At 40.8% G+C, this 22,045-nt stretch overlaps 1 protein-coding gene across 3 annotated transcripts in view; it reads right to left on the bottom strand.

Annotated features, from left to right (window-relative positions):
- The window catches only part of Itga6 (integrin subunit alpha 6), a 90,498-nt gene that overhangs the window by 29,722 nt on the left and 38,731 nt on the right, over positions 1 to 22,045 (bottom strand). For all 3 annotated transcript variants that reach the window (XM_070020865.1, XM_070020857.1, XM_070020874.1), the window contains exons 3-10: positions 20,164 to 20,243; positions 18,599 to 18,854; positions 15,147 to 15,278; positions 11,106 to 11,316; positions 10,208 to 10,401; positions 9,707 to 9,795; positions 8,372 to 8,490; positions 47 to 145 (exon numbers count right to left, since the gene is read on the bottom strand). In XM_070020865.1, coding sequence (XP_069876966.1) covers positions 47 to 145; positions 8,372 to 8,490; positions 9,707 to 9,795; positions 10,208 to 10,401; positions 11,106 to 11,316; positions 15,147 to 15,278; positions 18,599 to 18,854; positions 20,164 to 20,243 — 1,180 coding nt within the window. The remainder of the gene's footprint in view (positions 1 to 46; positions 146 to 8,371; positions 8,491 to 9,706; positions 9,796 to 10,207; positions 10,402 to 11,105; positions 11,317 to 15,146; positions 15,279 to 18,598; positions 18,855 to 20,163; positions 20,244 to 22,045) is intronic.

Genomic DNA, 22,045 nt, shown 5'->3' on the forward strand with positions numbered 1-22,045 from the left:
GTAATTGTGAAGCAAAAGAGGTTCCCAAGAATCCAGAAGGTCTTACCAGATCCCGCTGGGGGCCCCACACACGGATTTCTGGCGGAGATCAATTTTGCTCGGAGTTACTGTGATCGTTTTCTGAACGCTGATCACAGGCCGGGATCTGAAGACAAAGACATGAAGAATAAGTTCAGCCTTTGGTGCTGTTTTATTGGTCAGTCATGGAGCTTGAACTCAGGACCTGGATGCTGTCCCTGAGCTCTTTGCTCAAGGGTAGTGCTCTACCACTTTAAGCCACAGCTCCACTTCTGGTTTTCTGGTAGTTAACTGGAGATAATCTCATGGACTTTCCCGCCTGGGCTGGCTTTGAACCATGATCCTCAGATCTCAGCCCCCTGAGTAGCTAGAATTACAGGAGTGAGGAACCAGTACCAAACTGGTGCTCTTAAATGTGAGTTATTCACAGACCAGGCAATATCTCTGCCCGCCTGCTACAGCTCAACCACCATGAGAAGACAAATGGAAATATTTACATGTGTGCTTGCTTTTCCTTACATATATGGTTATATATGTATATATATAATACATAGATGGTCATATATATAAAATATATATATGGTTAACTAAGTAGGTGCTTTTTAATGTCTATTCTTTTTCTTTCTATGTATTTTTTATTGTAAAGATGCTGTACAGAGGGGTTACAGAACATGAGTAAGGAAATGAATACATTTCCTATCAAGCATTGTTATCCCCTCCTTTGATTTTCCCTTCCATCCCTTCCCTCCCCACATCCCAAACTCCTCCCTCCCTGCCCCAAAGTTGTAAAGTTTGTTTTCAACATAGTGTCTTGTACATCTCATTGTTACAATGGGTCAACTTGTATGCTTATTTCAGCATTTTGTTATTTCCCTTCCCCTCCCCAAATTAGAAAAATATATATACAAGATGTAGGGTACCAGAATCAAATATAGTTCTACCATGGAGGAAGAACATACAAGAGAAACAACAACAAAAAAAAATCACATCGTACATTATAAGTACATTAAAAACAACAGCAACAAAGATAAAACATCTTATGACCCTATCTTGGGGTTCAGTTAGCTTAGCAACATCTTATATGTACATAGCTTTTGAACTTTTCTGCTTGTCATAGACATATACTAGTTATTTCTGATAAGGGAAACCATGGGACCTATGTTTCTTTGGGCCTGACTTACTTCACTTAATATAATTTTTTTTCCAAGTCTTTCCATTTCCTAACAAATGGGGTGGTGTCATCTTTCTGATGGAGGCATAGAATTCCACTGTGTGTGTGTAGTGTGTGTGTGTGTGTGTGTGTGTGTGTGTGTGTGTGTGTGTGTGTGTGTGTGTGTGTGTGTGTGTGTGTGTGTGTGTGTGTGTGTGTGTGTGTGTGTATAATGCATATATATATCACATTATTTTGATCTATTGGATCTTCCTTGATCATTCATCTACTGAGGGTTGGTTCCATATCTTAGCTATGGTGAGTAAAGCTGCGATAAACATAGTTGTGCTGATAGCTTTAGTATGGCCTTGTTTGTGATTGTTTGGGTAAATGCCCAAAAGTGGGATTGCTGGGTCTTCGGGGACTTCTATATGTAGTGTTTTGAGGAACCTCCAAAGTGGTTTATATCTATTCTATATGTTGTTTAGTGTCATTCATGAACACTTTGGAGGTCTCCTCCTGTCTGTACACATGGGTCGATTTCATGGCTTTTTCTACAGAGGTAGTGTGCTCTATTACTATAGCATCTTTTACCAATTCCAGGTCAATACAAAATCCCTCTTATTGTTGGGCTTCCTGAGGTTAGCTGTAGGATAAATTCCTAGCAGTGATTTCTTTTTTATTTTGGTCGGTCGTGGGGCTTGAACTCTAGGCTTGGGCACTGTCCCTGCGCTCTTCTCTTCAGCTCAAGGTGAGCACTTTACCACTTGTACCACAGCACCACTTCCGGTTTTCTAGTGGTTTATTGGAGATAAGAGTCTCATGCTATACGGTATTTTCACAATTAAAAAAAAAAAATAAAAAGAGTCTCACAGACTTTCCTGCCCAGGCTGACTTTGAACCACGATCTTCAGATCTCAGCCTCCTGAGTAGCTAGGATTACAGGCGTGAGCCACCAGCACCCGGCCCTAGCAGTGATTTCTGACTCAAAGTACATACACATTTAAAAATGCTTTATATAAATTTACTGTTAAATTGATATGCAATTCCAGAACTCAGGAAGCTGAGTCAAGACAATTACAAAATTTAGGCCAGTCTAGATTACATCCCTTGTCTTCAGGAAATAAAGTAAGACATGTATATATTGTATTTGTGTTTTCCAGTACTAGTATCTGAACTCAGAGTCTCCTACTTGCTTAGCTGGTACTCTACCACTTGAGCTATGTCTCCAGTCTGGCTTTTTGTCAGTTGTGGGGCCTGAACTCAAGGCCTGGCTGCTGTTCCTGAGCTTTTGTGCAAGACTATCATACTCTACCACTTGAGCAACAGATCCACTTCTGGTTTTGGGGTGATTAATTGGAGGTAAGAGCCTCACTGACTTCTCTGCATGGGCTGACTTTGAATCATGATCTTTAGATCTTAGCCTCTTGAGTAACCAACTAGGATTACAAGTGAGAGACTGGTGTCTTGCCAATCTGACTTTTTGCTGGTTATTTTTGGAGAATCTCATGAACTTTTCTGCCCAGGATGGTTTTGAATTGTGATCCTCCAAATCTCAGCCTCCCAAGTAGCTAAAATTACAGGCCGGGGCTATCAGCGCTTGGTTTGTGTGTTGTTTAAATTCAGGTAAACTCATCATCATTTTATGATGAATACATTCAAGGGCTGGGACACAGCTTAAGTGGTAGTGAGAGATGTTACCTGGCTTATCCAAGGCCCTCGGTTCAATCCCAAGTGCTAAAAAAGAAGACATTCTAAATCAAGTATGTAGGGCTGGGAATGTAGCTTAGTGATAGAGTGCTTGCCTAGCATGCATGAGCCCTGGGTTCAATTCCTCAGTACCACATAAACAGAAAAAGCCAGAAGTGGCACTGTGGCTCAAGTGGTAAAGTACTAGCCTTGAGCAAAAGAAGCTGAGGGACAGTGCCCAGACCCAGAGTTCAAGCCCAAAACTGACAAAAAACAAAAATCAAGTATGTAACATGTCTTTAGAGCTTTCTGTCCTATCTAACTGCAACTTGGTACCTACTGCCCAACCTTTCTCACTCCATCCTTTCCAGCCACTGGTAATCACCCTCCTACTCCCAAATGTACTGAATTCAACTTTCTTAGATTCTATATATGAGTGAGATCACATGGCACTTGTCTCTCTGTGCCTGACTTGTTTCACTTATCATAATGATCTCTAATTCTAGCCACATCATCTCATGACAAGACTTCATGTTTAATGGCTGAATAGTATTCCACTGTGCATATGCACCACATTTTCTTTTTAGCTGTTGGACACTTTGGTTGCTTCCATTGCTTGGTTATTGCTGCAGTAAAAATGGGAATGCAGGTACCTCTGAAATACTAATTTTATTTCTTGTGTCTATATGAGTGTGTGTATGTACCTTCATACTGTTCCATAATGGCTGTACTAACTTACATTCCCACAAGTACAGTACAAGGGTGCCCTTTTCCACATCTTTGTCAGCATTTACCTTTTGTCTTTTTTGTACAAGTTGTTGTGTGCTGTTTGGTAAAATGTCCCTCTTACTATTCAAGTCTATAGGGTTCATTGTCAAATATGTGCTTTTTTTTTTGGGGGGGGGGTCCGGTCGTGGGGACAGAACTCTGGGTCTGGGTGCTGTCCCTCAGCTCTTCAGCTCAAGGCTAGCGCTCTGCCACTTGAGCCACAGCACCACCTCTGGCTTTTTTCTTTTTTTTGCTTATGTGGTGCTGAGGAATTGAACCCAGGGCCTCTGGCATACAAGACAAGCGCTCTACCACTGAGCAACCTTCCCAGCCCCAGATGTGTGCTTTTTTGTTGTTGGCAGTGGTGGGGTTTGAACTCTGGGCCTGGGCACCATCCCTGAGCTCTTTAGCTCAAGGCTACCACTCTACCACTTGAGCCACAGCACTACTTCTGGTTTTCTGGTAGTTTATTGGAGTTAAGTCTCACGGGGACTTTCCTGCCCTGGCTGGTTTTGAACCACGGTCTGCAAATCTCAGCCTCCTGAGTAACTAGGATTACAGGCATGAGCCACCAGCGCCCAGCTAAGTATGTGCATTTTTAATTATAAGGACCCTTGTTAAAAATACTTTCCACGAAACTTACACAATAATGCATCTAACTCTAGGCTGGTATCAGGGTCTCTGTGTTAATTTGGACAATATACCAATCCTGAACTTTTAAGTCTCCATCTTGCAAACATTTATCCTTTATCCTTTCTTAGAATCTCTATCCCCAACCTTAAAAAAAATAAACAAAAAACAGACTACAACCTTTCTAACCCCACAATATCTCTGTCAGCAGAAACTTGAGTTCCTAACCTTTTCTCATCTCTGTTCCAAGGCTGTCAACCCTCAATAATGTGGAATTCCTCACCTTTACTCTGTTCCTTATGTGAAAACAAAGTTTCTTTCCCTGCTATATTTCACTCTGGGGCAGGCCAGGCGGTTACCCAGGGCCGATGGCTTCAGCAATGTCACAGTCAAGATGAAATGGCAGTACATAGTGGTTGGGGGCAGGAGGGATGCAGGTGGGCTGAGAAGATCCTACCATATGCCCCACCTCCATGGCTTCCCATCTAAAACTCGGAATGCATCTATGATTTCCCTTCCACATGGATTCAGTTAGGCAGACTTTGGTGGGCTTGCGGTAAACCCAGCCATCCTGGAGAACAGTATTTTTATAGGAAAATGTGTTCCAAATCCCAGCTCAACCTTCTGGAATCAATCTATTGATAGGCTGTGAAGGGCCTGAGCCATTCTCAACAAAGGCAGAGGCCAGTAAAAGGGAAAACACTACCCACTTTCCTGTTTCTTCATGTCCCTTTATCTTGTATGCTTACCTTTTCATTTTACTGTATATTTAGACAGCTTCAAATTTTAGGATACTAATTAACTAGGTACATTCTTAATTTCAATGTTGAAAACACATTTAAGAGGTAAATATATTCATATTCCTCATTTATTATACTTATTCACATAAGTATCTTACAATAAGTTCCATACTTGTAGTGTGTTTTACACATAACGTAAATTGATGTGAAATAAATTAGCACACATTTCTGTCGAAGGTCTGCTTTCTTATTTATTTTTTGCCAGTCCTGGGGCTTGAACTCAGAGCCTGGGCCCTGTCTCTGGGCTTCTTTTGCTCAAGGCTAGCATTCTACCACTTGAGCCACTGCATCACTTGTGGCTTTTCCTGTGGCACTGAGGAATCAAACCCAGGGCTTCATGCATGCTAGGCAAGCACTCTACCACTATGCCACATTTCCAGCCCTGCTTTCTTTTTTAAATACACAACATACCCGACTTTTTGTTTGTGTGTGCCTATAGTAGGACTTGAAATCAGAGCCCGGATACTGTCCCTTAAGTGTTTCTGCTCAAGGCTGGCATTCTACCACTTGAACCAAAGCTCTATCTTTGGCTTTTTTTTTTTTTTTTTTTTTTTGCTAGTCCTGGGCTTGAACTCAGGACCTGAGTACTATTTCTGAGCTTTTGTGCTCAAGACTATCATTCTCTAGCTCTTGAGCCACAGCTCCACTTCCGACTTTTTGGTAGTTACTAAAGAGTCTCATAGACTTTCCTGCCTGGACTGGCTTCAAACCACCAACCCCAGATCTCAGCCTCCTGAGTAGCTAAGATTATAGGCATATGCCTGAGTAGCAAGGATTACAGGCGTGAGCCATCAGTGGCCAAACTTCACTTCTGGTTTTTTGCTGGTTAATTGGAGATAAGTCTCTTGGATTTATCTGCCTGAGCTTGGCTGGAACTGTGATCCTCAGATTTCAGCCTCCTGAGTAGCTAAATGCTACTGTGAGCTACCAGCATCTGGTTTAATATATACAATTTTGAGAAACAGTATAGTACATACAAAAGTGAGGAAAAATCTCTTATACTACATAAGGCCCATCTCCCTGGCTTAGCTGCCTATGCTGAATTGGTATTTTATTTATTAACTACTCTGAAGGAGTAGTATGATTCAGTGGTAAGATACTGAGGACTGGGGTTGGCAAGATTTAGGAACTATACCTCATGCTCAGAATAGCCTTAGAAACTGAAGCAAATCCTGGGCCTCAGTTCCCTTGTTTATAAAATAAGGGGGTTCATTCTCTTCTTGTTAGCAAAGGATTTTGAAATTGTTTCTCAAGACTATCTCTGAGGAAAGAAAGCTAGTTTTTAAAGTATATTACCAATGTACTTGTGATGATAGGAAAGCAGAAAAAAATCAAATATCAATATACACAGACAAAAACAAATATTTAACTCAAATATATATGGTTATCTAGTCAGGTACAAAAAGTGGCACAAGCCTGTAATTCTAACTGCTCAGGAGGCTGAGATCTGAGGATCACAGTTTGAAGCCACTCTGGACAGACAAATCCAAGAGATACTTATCTCTAATTTACTAGCAAAAAGCCAGAAGTGGGGGTGTGGCTCACGTAATGGAGTACCAGCCTTGAACAAAAAAGCTAAGGGACAGTGCTCAGGCCTGAATTCAAACCCAGTACCAATACTGTAAACAAATGAGTGACTGAATAAATAATTTAAAGAAAAGGAAAAAGGAGAAAAAGTCCTTTTCTAATGGTGATTTCTAGCTACAATAAAAGCTGTGGAAAAGGATGTGCAAAGGTAGTCATTTGCCCAGTCTCCAAGAATCAAGACTGTAAGTACACAGATCATCTTCCCTTTCAGAAACATATGGTAAGATGCCAGGCACCAGTGGTTCATACCTGTAATCCTAGCTACTCAGGATGCTGAGATCCAGAGGTTTGCAGTTCAAAGCTAGCCCTGGGCACAAAAACCCTGGACTCCTTCGTTTCAGAAGGTGCTCAATGACATGGGAGAGGTCACTGCGATCATAAATGGACAAAACCAGGTTACAAACAACACATATGGTATGTATGGTGTTAAGGTTGTGAAATACACTTGTACAATTGCAGTAAGACTAAACGAATACAAATCAAAAATTTTAGAGTTCAAGAATGAATGCTGAATTATAAAGAATTTCCATCATGTTTTTTGTTCTGTCAGATTTTGTTTTTTTTTTATCAGTCATAGGGCTTCAACTCTGGGGTTGGGCGCTGTCCCTCAGCTCTTCAGCTCAAGGCGAGTGCTCTACCTCTTGAGCCACACTGCCACTTCTGGTTTTCTGGTGGTTAATTGGAGATTAAGAGTTTCACCAACTTTCCTACTGGGCTGGCTTTGAACCGTGATCCTCAGATCTCAGCCTCCTGAGGATTACAGGCGTGAGCCACCTGTGCCCGGCTTGTTCTGTCAGATTTTATGTCATACATCTTACTATTTAACTGGGAATTTTATTTTTTTCATCAAGAGAAAAATTTGATGTTTTTTGTTTGTTTGTTTTGCTGATCCTTGGGATCAGCATGTATGGCCCTTGGGATCCTAGCTACTCAGGAGGCTGAGATCCCTGATCACACAGTTCAAAGCTAGCCCAGGGAGGAAAGTTTGTGAGACTCTTATCTCTAATTAACCACCAGAAAACCAGAAATAGCTCTGTAGCTCAAAGTGATAGAGCACCAGCCTTGAGCAAAAGAACTCAGGGACAGTGCCTAGGCACTGAGTTCAAGCCCCTCAACTGACCAACCCCCCCCCCCCAAAAAAAAAGTTTCATAGACTTTCTTGCCTGGGCTGACTTCAAACTGTGATCCTCATATCTGAGCCTCATGAGTAGCTAGGCTTACAGGCATGAACCACCAGTGTCCAGCTTTGAAGATATATTTATGAAGACAAATCATTCACTAAATTTCTTCTTTTTTTTTTTTTTTGTCAGTTATGGGGCTTCTGAACTCTGGGCCTGGGCGCCGTCCCTCAGTTCTTTAGCTGAAGGCTAGCTTTCTACCACTTAAGCCACAGCACCACTTCTGGTTTTCTGGTGGTTTATTAGAGATAAGTCTCACGGTCTTTCCTGCCTGGGCTGGCTTTGAACCACAATCCTCAGATCTTAGCCTCTGAGTAGCTAGGATTACAGTTGTGAGCCACCGGCACCTGGCACATTCACTAATTTCTGACCTACCTTTTCTCAATTAGTTTATTACTAGCAAGATTTTCCACAATGCCTTTAGTATATTATTATAATCCCACCAAAAGAAAATTTCAAAATTCATACAAACTTGTGCCTTGATAGTATGTTACAAATGTTAATTCAAAGACTAAAACTTTCAGAATATGCTAAAGTCAAAGATAACGCACCTGAAAATAGCAACTGAGTCTGAAAGGGAACCAACAGCAATGTCAGGGTAGGAGTTCCTATCGAGGTCCATGTTCCCAGCAATTGAGTATCCAAAGTAAGGTGTTGTACCCTCGAGAACCTGGAAGAAAGACCAGCAAGGACAGTTGGGCACCAAATATGTTGTTACGCTATACTTGGAAATAGACCATGAGTTTGTCTTGAAGTTTCATTTCATTTGCAAAGAAAGTATAAATATTCAATGATCTAATACTGAATACATTTTATTTCCTAAAATCATCTGAGTTATATATATTTCAAAGAACAAATGAACCCAATTTTGGTATTTATTGTTATTTCAAACCTAACTTCCTTACCTGTCCTTCAAAGGTTGTTTGTTTTTTTTTTTTCTAAAGCAATTTAAAGTTTTGGTGTCCAAATTCTCCATTTAATTAAAACTATGTACTCTGCTTTCACAGTTTCATTTTCACTAAATACTAAGAAAAGTAGGTCATAGTTTCATCTCTTCTGTTGTCAGGCAGGACAGTCGTTTGCTCTGGATTGTGTTGTTTCCCTAACTTATCCAAGAAATTTTATAATTAAAACAATCAGGTCATTGCATTACATCTGTATTTCATGTTATCTTCCAGCATGGTTTTGTTATTGTTGTTATTATTCTTGTTGTTTATGTATGCTAGGGCTTGAACTCAGGGCCATGCATTCTCACTTGGCTTTTTCCATTCAAAGCTAGCACTTTACCATTTAAGCCACAGCTCCACTTTTGGGTTTTTGGTGGTTAATCAGAGATAAAAGTCTCATGGACCTTCTTGCCTGAGCTGGCTTCAAATCGCTATCCTCAGATCTCAGCCTCCTAAGTAGGTAGATAACAGGTATGAGCCACCAGCACCTAACTCATCAGCACTTTTTTTGTTTGTTTGTCTATAAAAACAAAATGTAAGTTGAGCACCAGAGGCTCACAACCGGTAATCCTAGCTACTCAAAAGAGGCTGAGATCTGAGAATCACCATCAAAGCCAGACCAGGCAGGAAAGTCTAAGACTCTTATCTCCAATAAACTACCAGTAAACCAGAAGTGGTGCTGTGGCTCAAGTGGTAGTGTGCTCGCCTTGAGCTGAAGAACTGAGGGACAGCGCCCAGGCCCAGAGTTCAAGCCCCACAACTGACCCAAAAAAAAAAAAATATATATATATATATATGTATATTATATGTATTATGCATATATATATTATTGTAGATTTGTAAATAAAGTAAGGTTTGTGTGAAAATTTACTTCGAAGTAGTACATCACAAAGAAAAAAGCTGAGTCTGTATATGTAGAAACCCAGGTTATCTAGTTACCTGCGTAGGTTTGGTATTTATTCCGTTTGCAGATCCATGATAGATAAAAACCTTCCCCAGATCATCATAGGGAGCTCCAACTGCAATATCTGTTAACAACATCACATTAGTAAAAACATGACATTTCTTTCTTTCTTTCTTTCTTTTCGTTGTCAGTCGTGGGGCTTGAACTCTGGGCCTGAGCGCTGTCCCTCAGCTCTTCAGCTCAAGGCAAGCGCTCTACCACTTGAGCTACAGCACCACTTCTAGTTTCCTGGTGGTTTATTGGAGATAAGAGTTTCACAAACTTTCCTGCTGGGGCTGGCTTTGAACCGCGATCCTCAGATCTCAGCCTGTGGAGTAGCTAGGATTACAGGCGTGAGCCACCGGCGCCTGGCTTAACATGACACTTTTCAAAACACTTCAGTACAATGTTTTAAAGTAAAATGCCATAAGCACTCTTCCTTTACACAACCACATAATCCACTGACAAATCACAGCCATTTACCATCTCTTATGTACCTGGATAGCCATCTTGATTAATATCTCCAATATTTTTGACTGCAATTCCAAACATAGAGTCTTTAGTTCCATTAAGACGAATGGGCTTGACATTATTCCATCTGCCTTGCTGGTTAATATAGACATATGCTGCACCTCCAACTTCCCCATCTCTATCAAAGTATTGTGGAGCTCCAATAACTATATCTTGCCATCTAAAACCAAAAGGAAGGGGATGAACTGTGAACAACTGGCCAGAATACCAATAAGCTTAGGTAGAGACGGACTGCAAATGGACAATTTATATCTCACAAAAGAAAACACACACACACACACACACACACACACACACACACACACACACACACACACACACACACACACACACACACACACACACACACACACACACACACACACACACACACACACACACACACACACACACACACACACACACACTGAATAGTTTAGAATACATGCACTCCAAAAAGATGGAGGGTAGGAACTCAAAGCCATTTTCTCAAGTTAGAGCCACAGTGCAGTAAGAGTTTCACCAGCAAAGGTACTATCACTCCACACCCCAAAGAGTCACTCATCATCTACATATTCACTTCGTCACCAGTCCCTACTTTCAACAGGATATTCTACATGTTCCAACACTCCTAAGAAACCACAGAATACACTAGGTGCTGATGGCTCATGCCTGTAATCTTAGTGACCCAGGAGGCTGAAATCTGAGAATCAGAGTTTAAAGCCAACCCAGGCAGGAAACTGTGAGACTCTTATCTCTAATTAACCACCCAAATGGTTCAAATGGTAGAGCAACAGCCTTGAGTGACAAAGCTAGGGGACAGTGTCCAAGCCCTAAGTTCAAGCAGCCCCTGTAGAGGAATGAATACATACATGACATTCTTACCCATCTTTGTTGAGGTCCACCACAGCCACATCATAGCCGAATGAAGAAGCCAGACCTTCCCCATCAAAGATGTGTTCAGGGAGAAGATGCGCAGACTTCATGTCTCGTTTTAGCAACACCACAGCTCCACTGTGATTGGCTCTCGGAGCACCAGATACAAAAGTGATCTCATCTTTGGAAACAATACCTTTCCCTGAGTCCAGGGAAAAGCCTAGAAAGACAAAATATATCTTCTTACATCCATCCTGTATTTTAGCAAGTACCCTGCATGGGTACTTTCCTTCTCATTACCTACCCACTCAACTCCTGTCACCTGCCTCTGTCACCCTCTACCCCACTCTCATATTTATAATAGGAGTTAAGATTTAACACAAGGAGAAAGTACTAGGATATATTGCTGTTTTCTGTTGGTGTATTAAGACTTTTAAGGAAAAGGTTTGTACTATTTAGCATTTGTATAATTTGAATTATGAAGTACTTATGGATCTTTAGGATTTGAACTCTATTTGAGCATTACAATTCTGATAAAGGAAGGCAAGCTAGATTCCAAAGTCTCACATTGGAATGGAAAATACAACCTGATGGGGCTGGGAAGGTGGCTCAGTGGTAGAGTGCTTGCCTTGCATGCATGTGGCCCTCCTCAGCACCACATATGCAGGGGAAAAAAAGCCGGAAGTGGCACTGTGGCTCAAGTGGTAGAGCGCTAGCCTTAAACTGAAGAGCTAGATTCCAAAGTCTCACATTGGAATGGAAAATACAACCTGATGGGGCTGGGAAGGTAGCTCAGTGGTAGAGTGCTTGCCTTGCATGCATGTGGCCCTCCTCAGCACCACATATGCAGGAAAAAAAAAAGCCGGAAGTGGCACTGTGGCTCAAGTGGTAGAGCGCTAGCCTTGAGCTGAAGAGCTGAGGGACAGCACCCAGGCCTAGAGTTCAGGCCCCACGACCGGACCCCCTCTCCCAAAAAAAAGAAAACAACAACCTAATCTGTAGCTTTATTTATTTATTTATTTATTATTTAATTCTTCTGTGCCAGTACTAGGGCTTAAACTCAAGGTCTTGTGCTCTCTCATCTTTTCTTCACATAGCTGGTGCTTTACCACTTGAACCACACCTCTACTTCCAGCATTTTGCTGATTAACTGGAGATAATAGGCTCAGGGATTTTTCTGCCTGGACTGTCTTCAAATCATGATCTTTAGATCTCAGCTTCTGAAGTAGCTAGAATTATAGATGTGTACCACCAGGACCCAGCTCTTACTGAGTGTGTGTTATAGATTTTTGCTGTAGTAACCAGCATTCTTATGTGTACAGAATCAATGCTCATCAATCTTCTTGATATACCATGCATACCATTTCACTATTTTGAACCAATTTAGTTCTCAGACACAAACATGCAAATAAAACCATGCATGATGCCACAGAGTATTTGAGAACTTATGGAAACAATAGAGGTGATTGTTACGGAGTCAGTTATGTATTAGGTCAAGGGGGAGAAAATGTTGGAATGCCCAATTATAAAGTACCAATTAGGATGTCAGATTCTAGGCACCAAAAGATTTGCTAGATAGTAAATATAAATGCTCACTAACAAAATACTTCAAAAATTAAGCAAATCTTTCCATTCAAAGGCAGGATAGAAGTAGCATTACATAAGCTACCTCCCCCCCCCCCTTTCCCACTTTTTAAAATTGAGCTTTACTCATGAAATGCATCACCACTACCCTTGCAGTTCTCAAATTGTGAAATGAGTTGAAAAATACGATGAGCCCTAAGTTCGGAACAGGGTGATATAATTGAATCCAGCTCTGAAAACCATCTGGCAGCAGAGCCTCCATCATGCCATGCTTTTTGCGTGTGCTTCACTTGAAATGAAATAGAAAATAAAAAGATTTATGCTCTGTATGGATCCAAAAAAAATTTTTTTAAATGACCATGACCAAGACAATTTATTTGTCATCTCAGAGGTCACAAACCTAGGTAGCTATTCATCATCACATCAGGGGATGTGTCAGGCTGCTCCCTGGGAGGCCGTGTTTTATAAACAAACTGATCGGGATCTGTATAGGAAATGGTGGTCAGAAACAGCAGGCCTGTACACATGCACGGGATGGAAGAGATTGAAGAAAAAATAATTATGCTTGGTAACAGGCAAGCCCCACCACTGCCATTCTCGCTGAAGGATGAGGCCACTGTCGTACTGGGCAAGCTGTCTTCTTTGCTACTTCCAAAACCTCAGGCAGATCATTTTATTCCCCAAACCCACTGATATTTTGAAATGACAGCCTCCCTCTTAACAGAGACAAGTGAAATGTAACAACACGAACTCGATTTCTTTTTCAGACATCTACTTTGGAAAAAATGCACTGCCAAAATGGAAAAATGCATTTAAGAAAATGCTTTATATATTCCTATATTTTAACCAAAGTGCTGGCTTCTTGACCAGAACAATTAAAACTAAGTACTTCCCATCACAAGTAATCTCTAAATAGCACATCTGAAGAAAGAGAGGTTACTGGTTAATATATGTTCAAATAAAATATTGGTTTGTTGACATTTACCTTGAAAGGCTTTTACTATGAAAACCCTTGTTTAATACGTGAGACTGCAAACCACTAGCCTTGAGCTCCCTTCCTGTCCTGTGGAGCCATTAACAAACCGTTCACACACCAGCTGCTTCCCAGCTCCAATTCTCCAAGGTATTTCTCTCCTTCTGTATGTGTATGTGGGGGGTGAATAGTATCAATGGTCTTACTTGGGCTACAAAATCAAGTCCCCTAAATCACAGTTTTACTTCTCAATTAAAAAAGAAAAGAAAGGGGTACTGGGTAATAATTCATATTATATTAGCTATGTAAAATACTGAGTACAGTAGCTGACATACAGTTGGGCGTGTATAGCTCAGTGGTAGAACACTTGCCTAGAGTGTACAAGCCCTGGGTTCAACTCCCAGCACCACAAAAACAACACAAAAAAGGGAAATATTTTACTAACAGCACACAGACTGTGCCTAACAAGTATACTGTTTGAGCCTTCCCTCTTCCATACCTTCATGTTCAGTTTTTCTATGGGAGTTGGAATGTATGAATTGAAGAGTGCTTTTTCCCCCATTAATAGTAATACTTCATGCATATTTATAGAATCAAAATAACTTGAAATATGTTTACTAACACATTGTTTGGTCTTATTTATGTACCTGTACCTGCGTTGTTTCCTTTTCTATCTTCCATTGTTCTAGTAATTTTCGAGCATATGGGTACTTTTCTCATCATTTTAACAAATAGGTTACTATTTAGGTTTAGAATATTTTCTGTCTTTTTTTCCTCCAAGAAACGAACAGTAATTATTCTTTATGTCAACTCATACCAAGAATTAAAGCTTTTAAAAGCCTTTGTGTAATTACCATAATGCACAGGAATAATTTAGGCCACCATTAGTAATGCAAACGAGCTTCAGGAGTTAAGGAATTGCCACTTAAGACACAATCTGGGTGTCCTCCGGCTGTGTTAGCCTTCCTGTTCAACCTCAGCCAGGAGCCCCAGTGCTGCCCACCAGGCCCTGTGACATGGAAGTCTCAATGGAGAGGGAGGGCCAACCCTTGGAGAGAATGGCAATAACAGAGGAAGGATCTGGAGATCTTGACCTGCCACTTCAAAGTAACTTTATAAATGTAGCTCTTAAGAGTATCTCTAGAATGAGGCTCTGCGGGAAGCAAAAAGGCAGTTCTGCCCACTATAAACATCCAGGCATTTTCTCATGGTTATACACATGGCCTGTTGCAGGTTAGACACAGTCTGCTCAAGAGACAGACTTCCAAGAGGAAAGACAGATGTAAGTGTAACAGGTTTCTTCCTCCTTTGATGGAGCCTTAAGCCAGAAGGGAAGGTCCCAGAGCCAGCAGTTGGGTTGCCTCCAATAACCCAGATGTAACAAGTCCTTTGGCTCCACTGGGCCTAGAATCAGACTAGAAATGTAGGGGTCTGGGGCCCTTTAGGGAGAATCACATCTGAAAGGGAGGCATGCCACCTGCCCTCTCTCCTACCTAAATAACTGTTAGCAGGAACTGGAACAAGACTTTCATCATGGTCAGTCTCTCCACCAACTTCGTAAGGCCCGTCTTCAAAGATGTTCATGTCAAAAAAAGTGTTATTCTTTTGCTCTACACGAACAATCCCTAAAGGAATGAAATGATAAAACAAAAAAAATGAAGATGAAACAAAATAAGATGGCACCTAATAAATACCCTCTGTCATCAAGGAATACAGGAAGAAAAATTTAGAAGAAAAGGCAGATTAGAGAGGTGACTTGAAAGGTAGTTTAATTGAGCATGTTCATGTAAAAATCTATGTAAAAGGGGCTGGAAAGGTGGTTCAGTGGTAGAGTGTTTGCTTTGCATGCATGAGGCCCTGGGTTTGATTCCTCAGCACCACATAAGCAGAAAAGATGGAAGTGGCGCTGTGGCTCAAGTGGTAGAGCACTAGCCTTGAGCTGAAGAGCTGAGGGACAGCACCCAGGCCAAGTATTGAGGCCCCTCAACCGACAACAACAACAACAAAAACAACAACAAAAATCTATGCAAAAGAAATTTGTTCTCATTTAAAAATTTTTTTTTAAATTGCATGCAGCTGGACACTGATGGCTCAAACCTGTACTCCTAGCTTCAGGAGGCTGAGGTCTGAGGATCTCAGTTCAAAGCCAGCCCAGGCAGTAAAATCCATAAGACTCATTTCCAATTACCCACCAGAAAACCAGAAGTGGGGCTGTTACTCCAAAGGATAGAGTACTAGCCTTGAGCAATAAAGCTCAGGGACAATGTCCAGGGCCTGAGTTCAAGCTCCATGACTGACATACACAAAATTACATGCATTTACAAAAGTGATCTTCATAATGCCATGGAATTGGATGGAAAATGAAGTGTGTGCTTAGTCAACTCTTTAAATGACATGAACTTGACAGACATGATATTTTTTATTTGTTAATCCTACATCAAATTGTTTCTTTTCTACAGTGTATCAATCAAAATTAATATATTGATCTTCTCCTTAAATTCCTTTGACCAAAATTTCATCTTTCAGAAGTATTTACAATTATTAAAAAGATTTCATATAGTTAAGCGCTAACTGTGACCTACCTTTTAAAATGCAACATTTAAAGTCAAAGTTGAGAACGCATGTATCTCCACTAATTTAAATACACACAATTGGTGAGTGTTTTCACAATTTTTGGGCAGTACTAGGGTTTGAACTCAGGCCTCAAGCTTGCTAGGCAGGTGCTCTACCACTTGAGCTATATCCAACCACTTCTTTGCATTGTTATCTTCAAGGTATGGTCTTGATTTATGCCGAGGCCAATGTGGGCAGCAGTGATCTTTGGAATGACAGAATGACTCCACTGAGCCCAACCATTGTTCTTCCCCAGAGCTGGGATACAAAGTCATGGGCCATCAGAACCAGCATTGACTAACAGAAAATCTTGCAAACTTCTTTTATAATGAGTTAGCCTTGGGCCTTTATCCTTTAATCTCTGCCCCGAGTAGCTAGGATACAAGTTTGAGCTACCACAACAGGCCAGATGTCACTTATCATTGCTAAAGTAAAACTTCCTAAATTGAGCTTATTAGGTCAAATGAGCCTGATTGATTTCATTATATGACATAGATATGTATACATGTAATGAGATTATTTTCCAAGGTTACTAGAGTGCACATACAGAGGATCGTGGCCCCAAGAATCATTTCTAATAACAATGAAAACAGGAAGGTTTCAGTGGGAAAGGAAAACTTTTTTCCTAAGTGTCGTCTGATGCATAACAACATTATGATTTATTTTAATAAAAATCTTTTTTTAAAAAGTCTCTGTCCAAAGCCGGGTGCCAATGGCTCATGCCTGTAATCCTAGCTACTCAGGAGGCTGAGATCTGAAGATTGCAGTTCAAAGCCAGCCTGGGAAGAAAAGTCCATGAGATTCTTATTTCTAATTAACCACCAGAAAACCAGAAGTGGTGCTGTGGCTCAAGTGGTAAAACAGTAGCCTTGAGCTGAAGAGCTGGGGGACAGCGCCCAGTCCCAGAGTTCAAGCCCCACAACAGACCAAAAAAAAAGAAGTCTCTGTCCAGAACAATGTGTTTCTCTTCAGCCTAGCTTAAACAATGAAGCTTTCTATATTTGCTTAATTTCTTCAGAGAAGCTAAACTTTTTTACAGGAACTGACCAGGTTCATCTAATCAGAATACAGAAGCCACCCCCTTTCCAGCCCCATCTCCTTTCATTCATAATAATTGTTACATAACGTCATGAATCATTCCATGTCACATTGTCTGAAATCACCATCTGAAAGTTCCCCGATACGGCAATCATCTGCCCACCTAACTTTCTGTGCTATCAAAGCCTTTTACCATAAGGGATAATAAAAGAAACATCCATATTAACACATTATTTGTACATACCACTAAATTCTGAGTTTTCAAATCACTAACTAACAACAACTAAGAACAACTCTGGTAATTATTATATTCCTAGAGAAAAAAAGTTAAGTACTTGTACTAATGTAAAGTACTAGTACACGGGGCTTTAAAAACAAACTAAGCTAAGCTAAATAAACTTTAAGACATGAACACAGGAGGTTTTGTTGTTGTTTTTAATGTACTATGTGGTTTTGTTTTTTTTTTTTTTTGCCGGTCATGGGGCCTGAACTCTGGGCCTGGGCGCTGTCCTTCAGCTCTTCAGCTCAAGGCTAGCGCTCTACCACTGGAGCCACAGCGCCACTTCCGGCTTTTTCTGTTTATGTGGTGCTGAGGAATCGAACCCAGGGCCTCATGCTTGCAAGGCAAGCGCTCTACCACTGAGCTACCTTCCCAGCCCCTTTTTTGGTTTCTTTTGCATGGTTTCCCCCTATGGAATATCCTGTTGTCACTGTATTTGATTTTGGTACCCTGGTATTGTATAAACATTTATCTAAATTAGGGAAGGGAAGGTGGACAAAAGAATGGTGAGACAAAGGACAAGGGGGGAACCAATGCAACAGCGACATACACAAGACAATATGTTGGAAATGATCTGTACAACTTGGGGTGGGGGTGGAGGGACAGGAAAGAAAGAGAAAAATGAGGGAAGGGGTAACAAGTTTGACAAGAAATGTACTTATTACCTTACTTATGTAACTGTAACCCCTCTGGTACATCATTCTGACGATAAAAAATAAATATTTAAAAAAAAAAACCTAATGCTAAAAACATGTCCCCTTATTTAAATTTTTCTTTTTAGCAGTTTCTTTTGGGCATTAAATTCAGGGCCTCTTGCTTGCTAGGCCAGTGCTCTGCAGCTGAGCCATGCCTCCAGTTCCCATGATTTTAATTGATTAGATTAGAGATGTCAACACCCACCTACTTTTATAACATACAAATGCTTTATAACACACTTAAAGGTCACATGGTCTAAATCTCATAGGAACTCCTCAGTGACTCTAATAGCTTTTTTTGTAAATTCAGACATCATACCTTTCCAGTTATAAGTACCCGGGGCTCCAAACACAATGTAATGAAAGTCTTTAGTAAAAGTAGCTGCTACACCTTGCTGACAAGAACCAAATTTCTCATGCCCTCTCAATCGACCATCACAAAAACTCCAGTCCCCGCCATCCATATCATCTTCAATCCTGAGATTCTGACTCAGGACATAACACCTGCCGAAGATGTCCCGTGATTCCTGCTTCGTATTAACATGTTGCCTTTTTTCGTATCGATGTGCGCATGTCTGCAAACAGATGGAATAGGAGAGCCCACTCATGTCTGTCGACTTTACTGAAAGTTCACAGAATGGATAAAGTTATCAAGATGTTCATTCTAAGTGGCATGATTAAACGTGCCCTCATCCTGGGAGAGGATCTCAAACCAGTAAGCCTTCTCCACAATGGCACTAGAGACCATGGTGTCTAATAAACCAGGACTTCTGTCACACTCTCACTTAGAGTAATGTTGAAATGCCAGTTTGCTTCCATGGGCAATTTATGTTTAAATTTACCTGTCACATAAATAACAAAGGGAAATACCTTATAACTTCATATTCTTCATTGGCTTTTAGTGGCTATTCTACGCCATCAGTGTGAAAATAATTACATTATGGAGGAGACAAATCCTGGTCTTATTTTCACAGGGATCAACTAAACATACTTTAAACAAAGACACTTTCTTCCTACCCACTCCCTTTCCTTGTAATAAAATGATCATATTCCAGCGTGGAAGCACACTACAGCCATGCGGCACAATGGACCTAACATATCCTCTCTTTCCTTTGCCACTACTGCTAGCAAGAAGTTCAGAGTAAATAAGACTTTTAAAATTACTGGATGATACCTTCCATGTAATTCATATATATATATTTTTTGGGGGGGGGGTTGGTCGTGGGGTTTGAACTCAGGGCTTGAACTCAGGCCTGGGCACTGTCCCTGAGCTCTTTAGCTTAAGGCTAGTGCTGTACCACTTGAGCCACAGTGCCACTACCGGTTTTCTGGTGGTTAATTGGAGTAAGAGTTTCATGGATTTTCCTGCCTGAGCTGGTTTTGAACCATGATCCTCAGATCTCAGCTTCCTGAGTAACTAGGATTACAGGCATTGGCCACCAGCACCCAACTCCCATGTATTTTTAATAACTTGTTTATAAGACCACAAAGCTCTTAGGACAGAAACTATGTTTAGTTTTTTACTTCTTTGTTTTCCCCCTAAAGTACTAAGGTTTGAACTCAGGGCCTCACGCTAGATAGGCAAAGCACTCTACCATTTGAATCACATTGCTAACTCCTTTTTGCTTTAGTTATTTGTGGTTTAGTTCAAGCTAACCTGAGCCACAATCTGAAATTGTATCAAGTTGTAAGACTGTCAAATAGTATGTTAGAAATCACAGGAAAAATATCATAGATTCTACTTAACACTGATTCCTGCTTTGAAGCAGGGAATTTGCTAGAAGGTAAACTCCACATGGTCAGGGCTGACTTGTTCATTGTCAGCTGAGCATTGCTGACACCAGGTACCCCAGCTCTATGGGATGAATGCAGTTCTCTACTTACCACCACTTTGCCCCCTGGGCCTTGGCTCTGGACAGTGACCCCCATCCACTGATCTTCCTTGCTTTCCGACATTGGATCAGCTGTGGAGAGCAACAGGTTATACAGTCAGTTAGCACTTCCGGATGACTAAACTGACTAGGAGCCCACAGATGAACAAAAATACAATAAAACTTTTCCACAACTGCCTGACTCCAAGTCTAGCATCTAGGAATGCCAGTTACTCAGACCAAAAAACTGACTTCTTATTAAGAGAACAGATAAATGGTCATTGGTAAGAATTTTTCAGAAAAATCCTACATATAAGGTATTAGAAAATTATGTAACTAGAGGTAGCCCTTCAACAGATGCTCTTTAAAGTAACATTATAAACCCATTCTCTAAGGTCTGGTTACCAACCAAACCAAGAAAAAGTGGTTACTCCTTTATCTATTCCACATTTCTAAAAAGTATGACAGTATGTTATTCTTTTTTAAAAATTATTATTAGAGATAAGGCCTAAGATTCAGTATCAGTTGGCAAATAGTATATTTTGTATTTTGTGGGGGGAGCAGGAATACCATGTATGTATACTTAAGAACACCCCCCCCCCCAACACATACGTTTTTTTGTATGATAGCATTAAGGCTTGAACTCAAGGCCTACAGTGCTATTCCTGGGCTTTTGAGCTCAAGGCTGGCACCCTACCACTTGATCCACAGTTCCATTTCTGGTTTTTTGATGGTTAATTGGAGATAAGAGTCTCACAGCTTTCTGCCCTGGCTGGCTTTGATCTCAGCCTCAAATGCAGCCATCAGTACCTGGCCTTACTTCAGTATCATGTCAAGCTCATTTTATGATTCAGTATTCAAGGTTTTTCCTTCCTTATTGTGAAGCAAGCAGACCTAATTTCAATCTTGAATCACTATAAAAATATGAAAACATTTAAGCAGAGGGGGAAAATTATTAAAATGTCAAATAGCCAGTATGTCTAGATACCGAGTTTATCAGTAACGTTTTGCTATTTTTTTCCTTTCTTTATAGGTCTATGTACTTTCAAGTTTATAAAGTTATATGCTTTATAGGTCTATAAAAGTTCCAGAAGTAGTGCTATGGCTCAAGTGGTAGAGTGCTCGCCTTGAGCTGAAGAGCTGAGGGATAGCGCCTAGGCGCAGAGTTCAAGCCCCACGACTGACCAAAAAAAAACCTTTCAAGTTCCTACAACTAATATGTATCATATTCTAATCAGTTGAAAAATAACAATAGCTGCTCAGAAGGCTGTGACCCAAAGGATCATTGTTCAAAGCCAGCCTAGAGAGAAAAGTCAGTGATAACTTCATCTCCAAAATAATCAGTAAAATGATGGAGTGGAGATGTGGCTCAAATGGTAGAGTACCAGCCAAGCAAGCATGAAACCCAAATTTCAAACTCTAATACTAAAGCCAGGAGCCAGTGGCTCACGCCTATAATCCTAGCTACTCCAAAGAGGCTGAGATCTGAGGATCACAGTTCCAAGCCAGCCCAGGCAGGAAAAGCTGTGAGACATCTCCAATTAACCACCAGAAAACTGGAAGTAGTGCTATGGCTCAAGTGGTAGAGCACTCACCTTGAGCTGAAGAGCTGAGGGACAGTGCCTAGGCCCAGAGTTCAAGCTTCACAACCAAACAAAAAAAACAAAACAAAACAAAACAAAACCACCACCCCCCCCCGCAAAAAACACTCACTCTAACACTAGCAAAAAGAAATGCATCGTTTTCCTGCCATATATTTTTAACAGCAATAGTTTTTCTCCCAAATATTTTAAGCTTCTGTTTGAGTATAAGATATACACATTCTATTTTTTTCCCCACTTATCTGAGTTCAGTTTTACAACTGTCTCTTGCAGAACCTCAACACTCCACTAGAT

The sequence above is a fragment of the Dipodomys merriami genome, unplaced genomic scaffold (assembly GCF_024711535.1).
Source record: "Dipodomys merriami isolate MVZ:Mamm:240054 unplaced genomic scaffold, mDipMer1.0.p SCAF_1, whole genome shotgun sequence".
In the NCBI taxonomy this organism is placed as follows: domain Eukaryota; kingdom Metazoa; phylum Chordata; class Mammalia; order Rodentia; family Heteromyidae; genus Dipodomys; species Dipodomys merriami.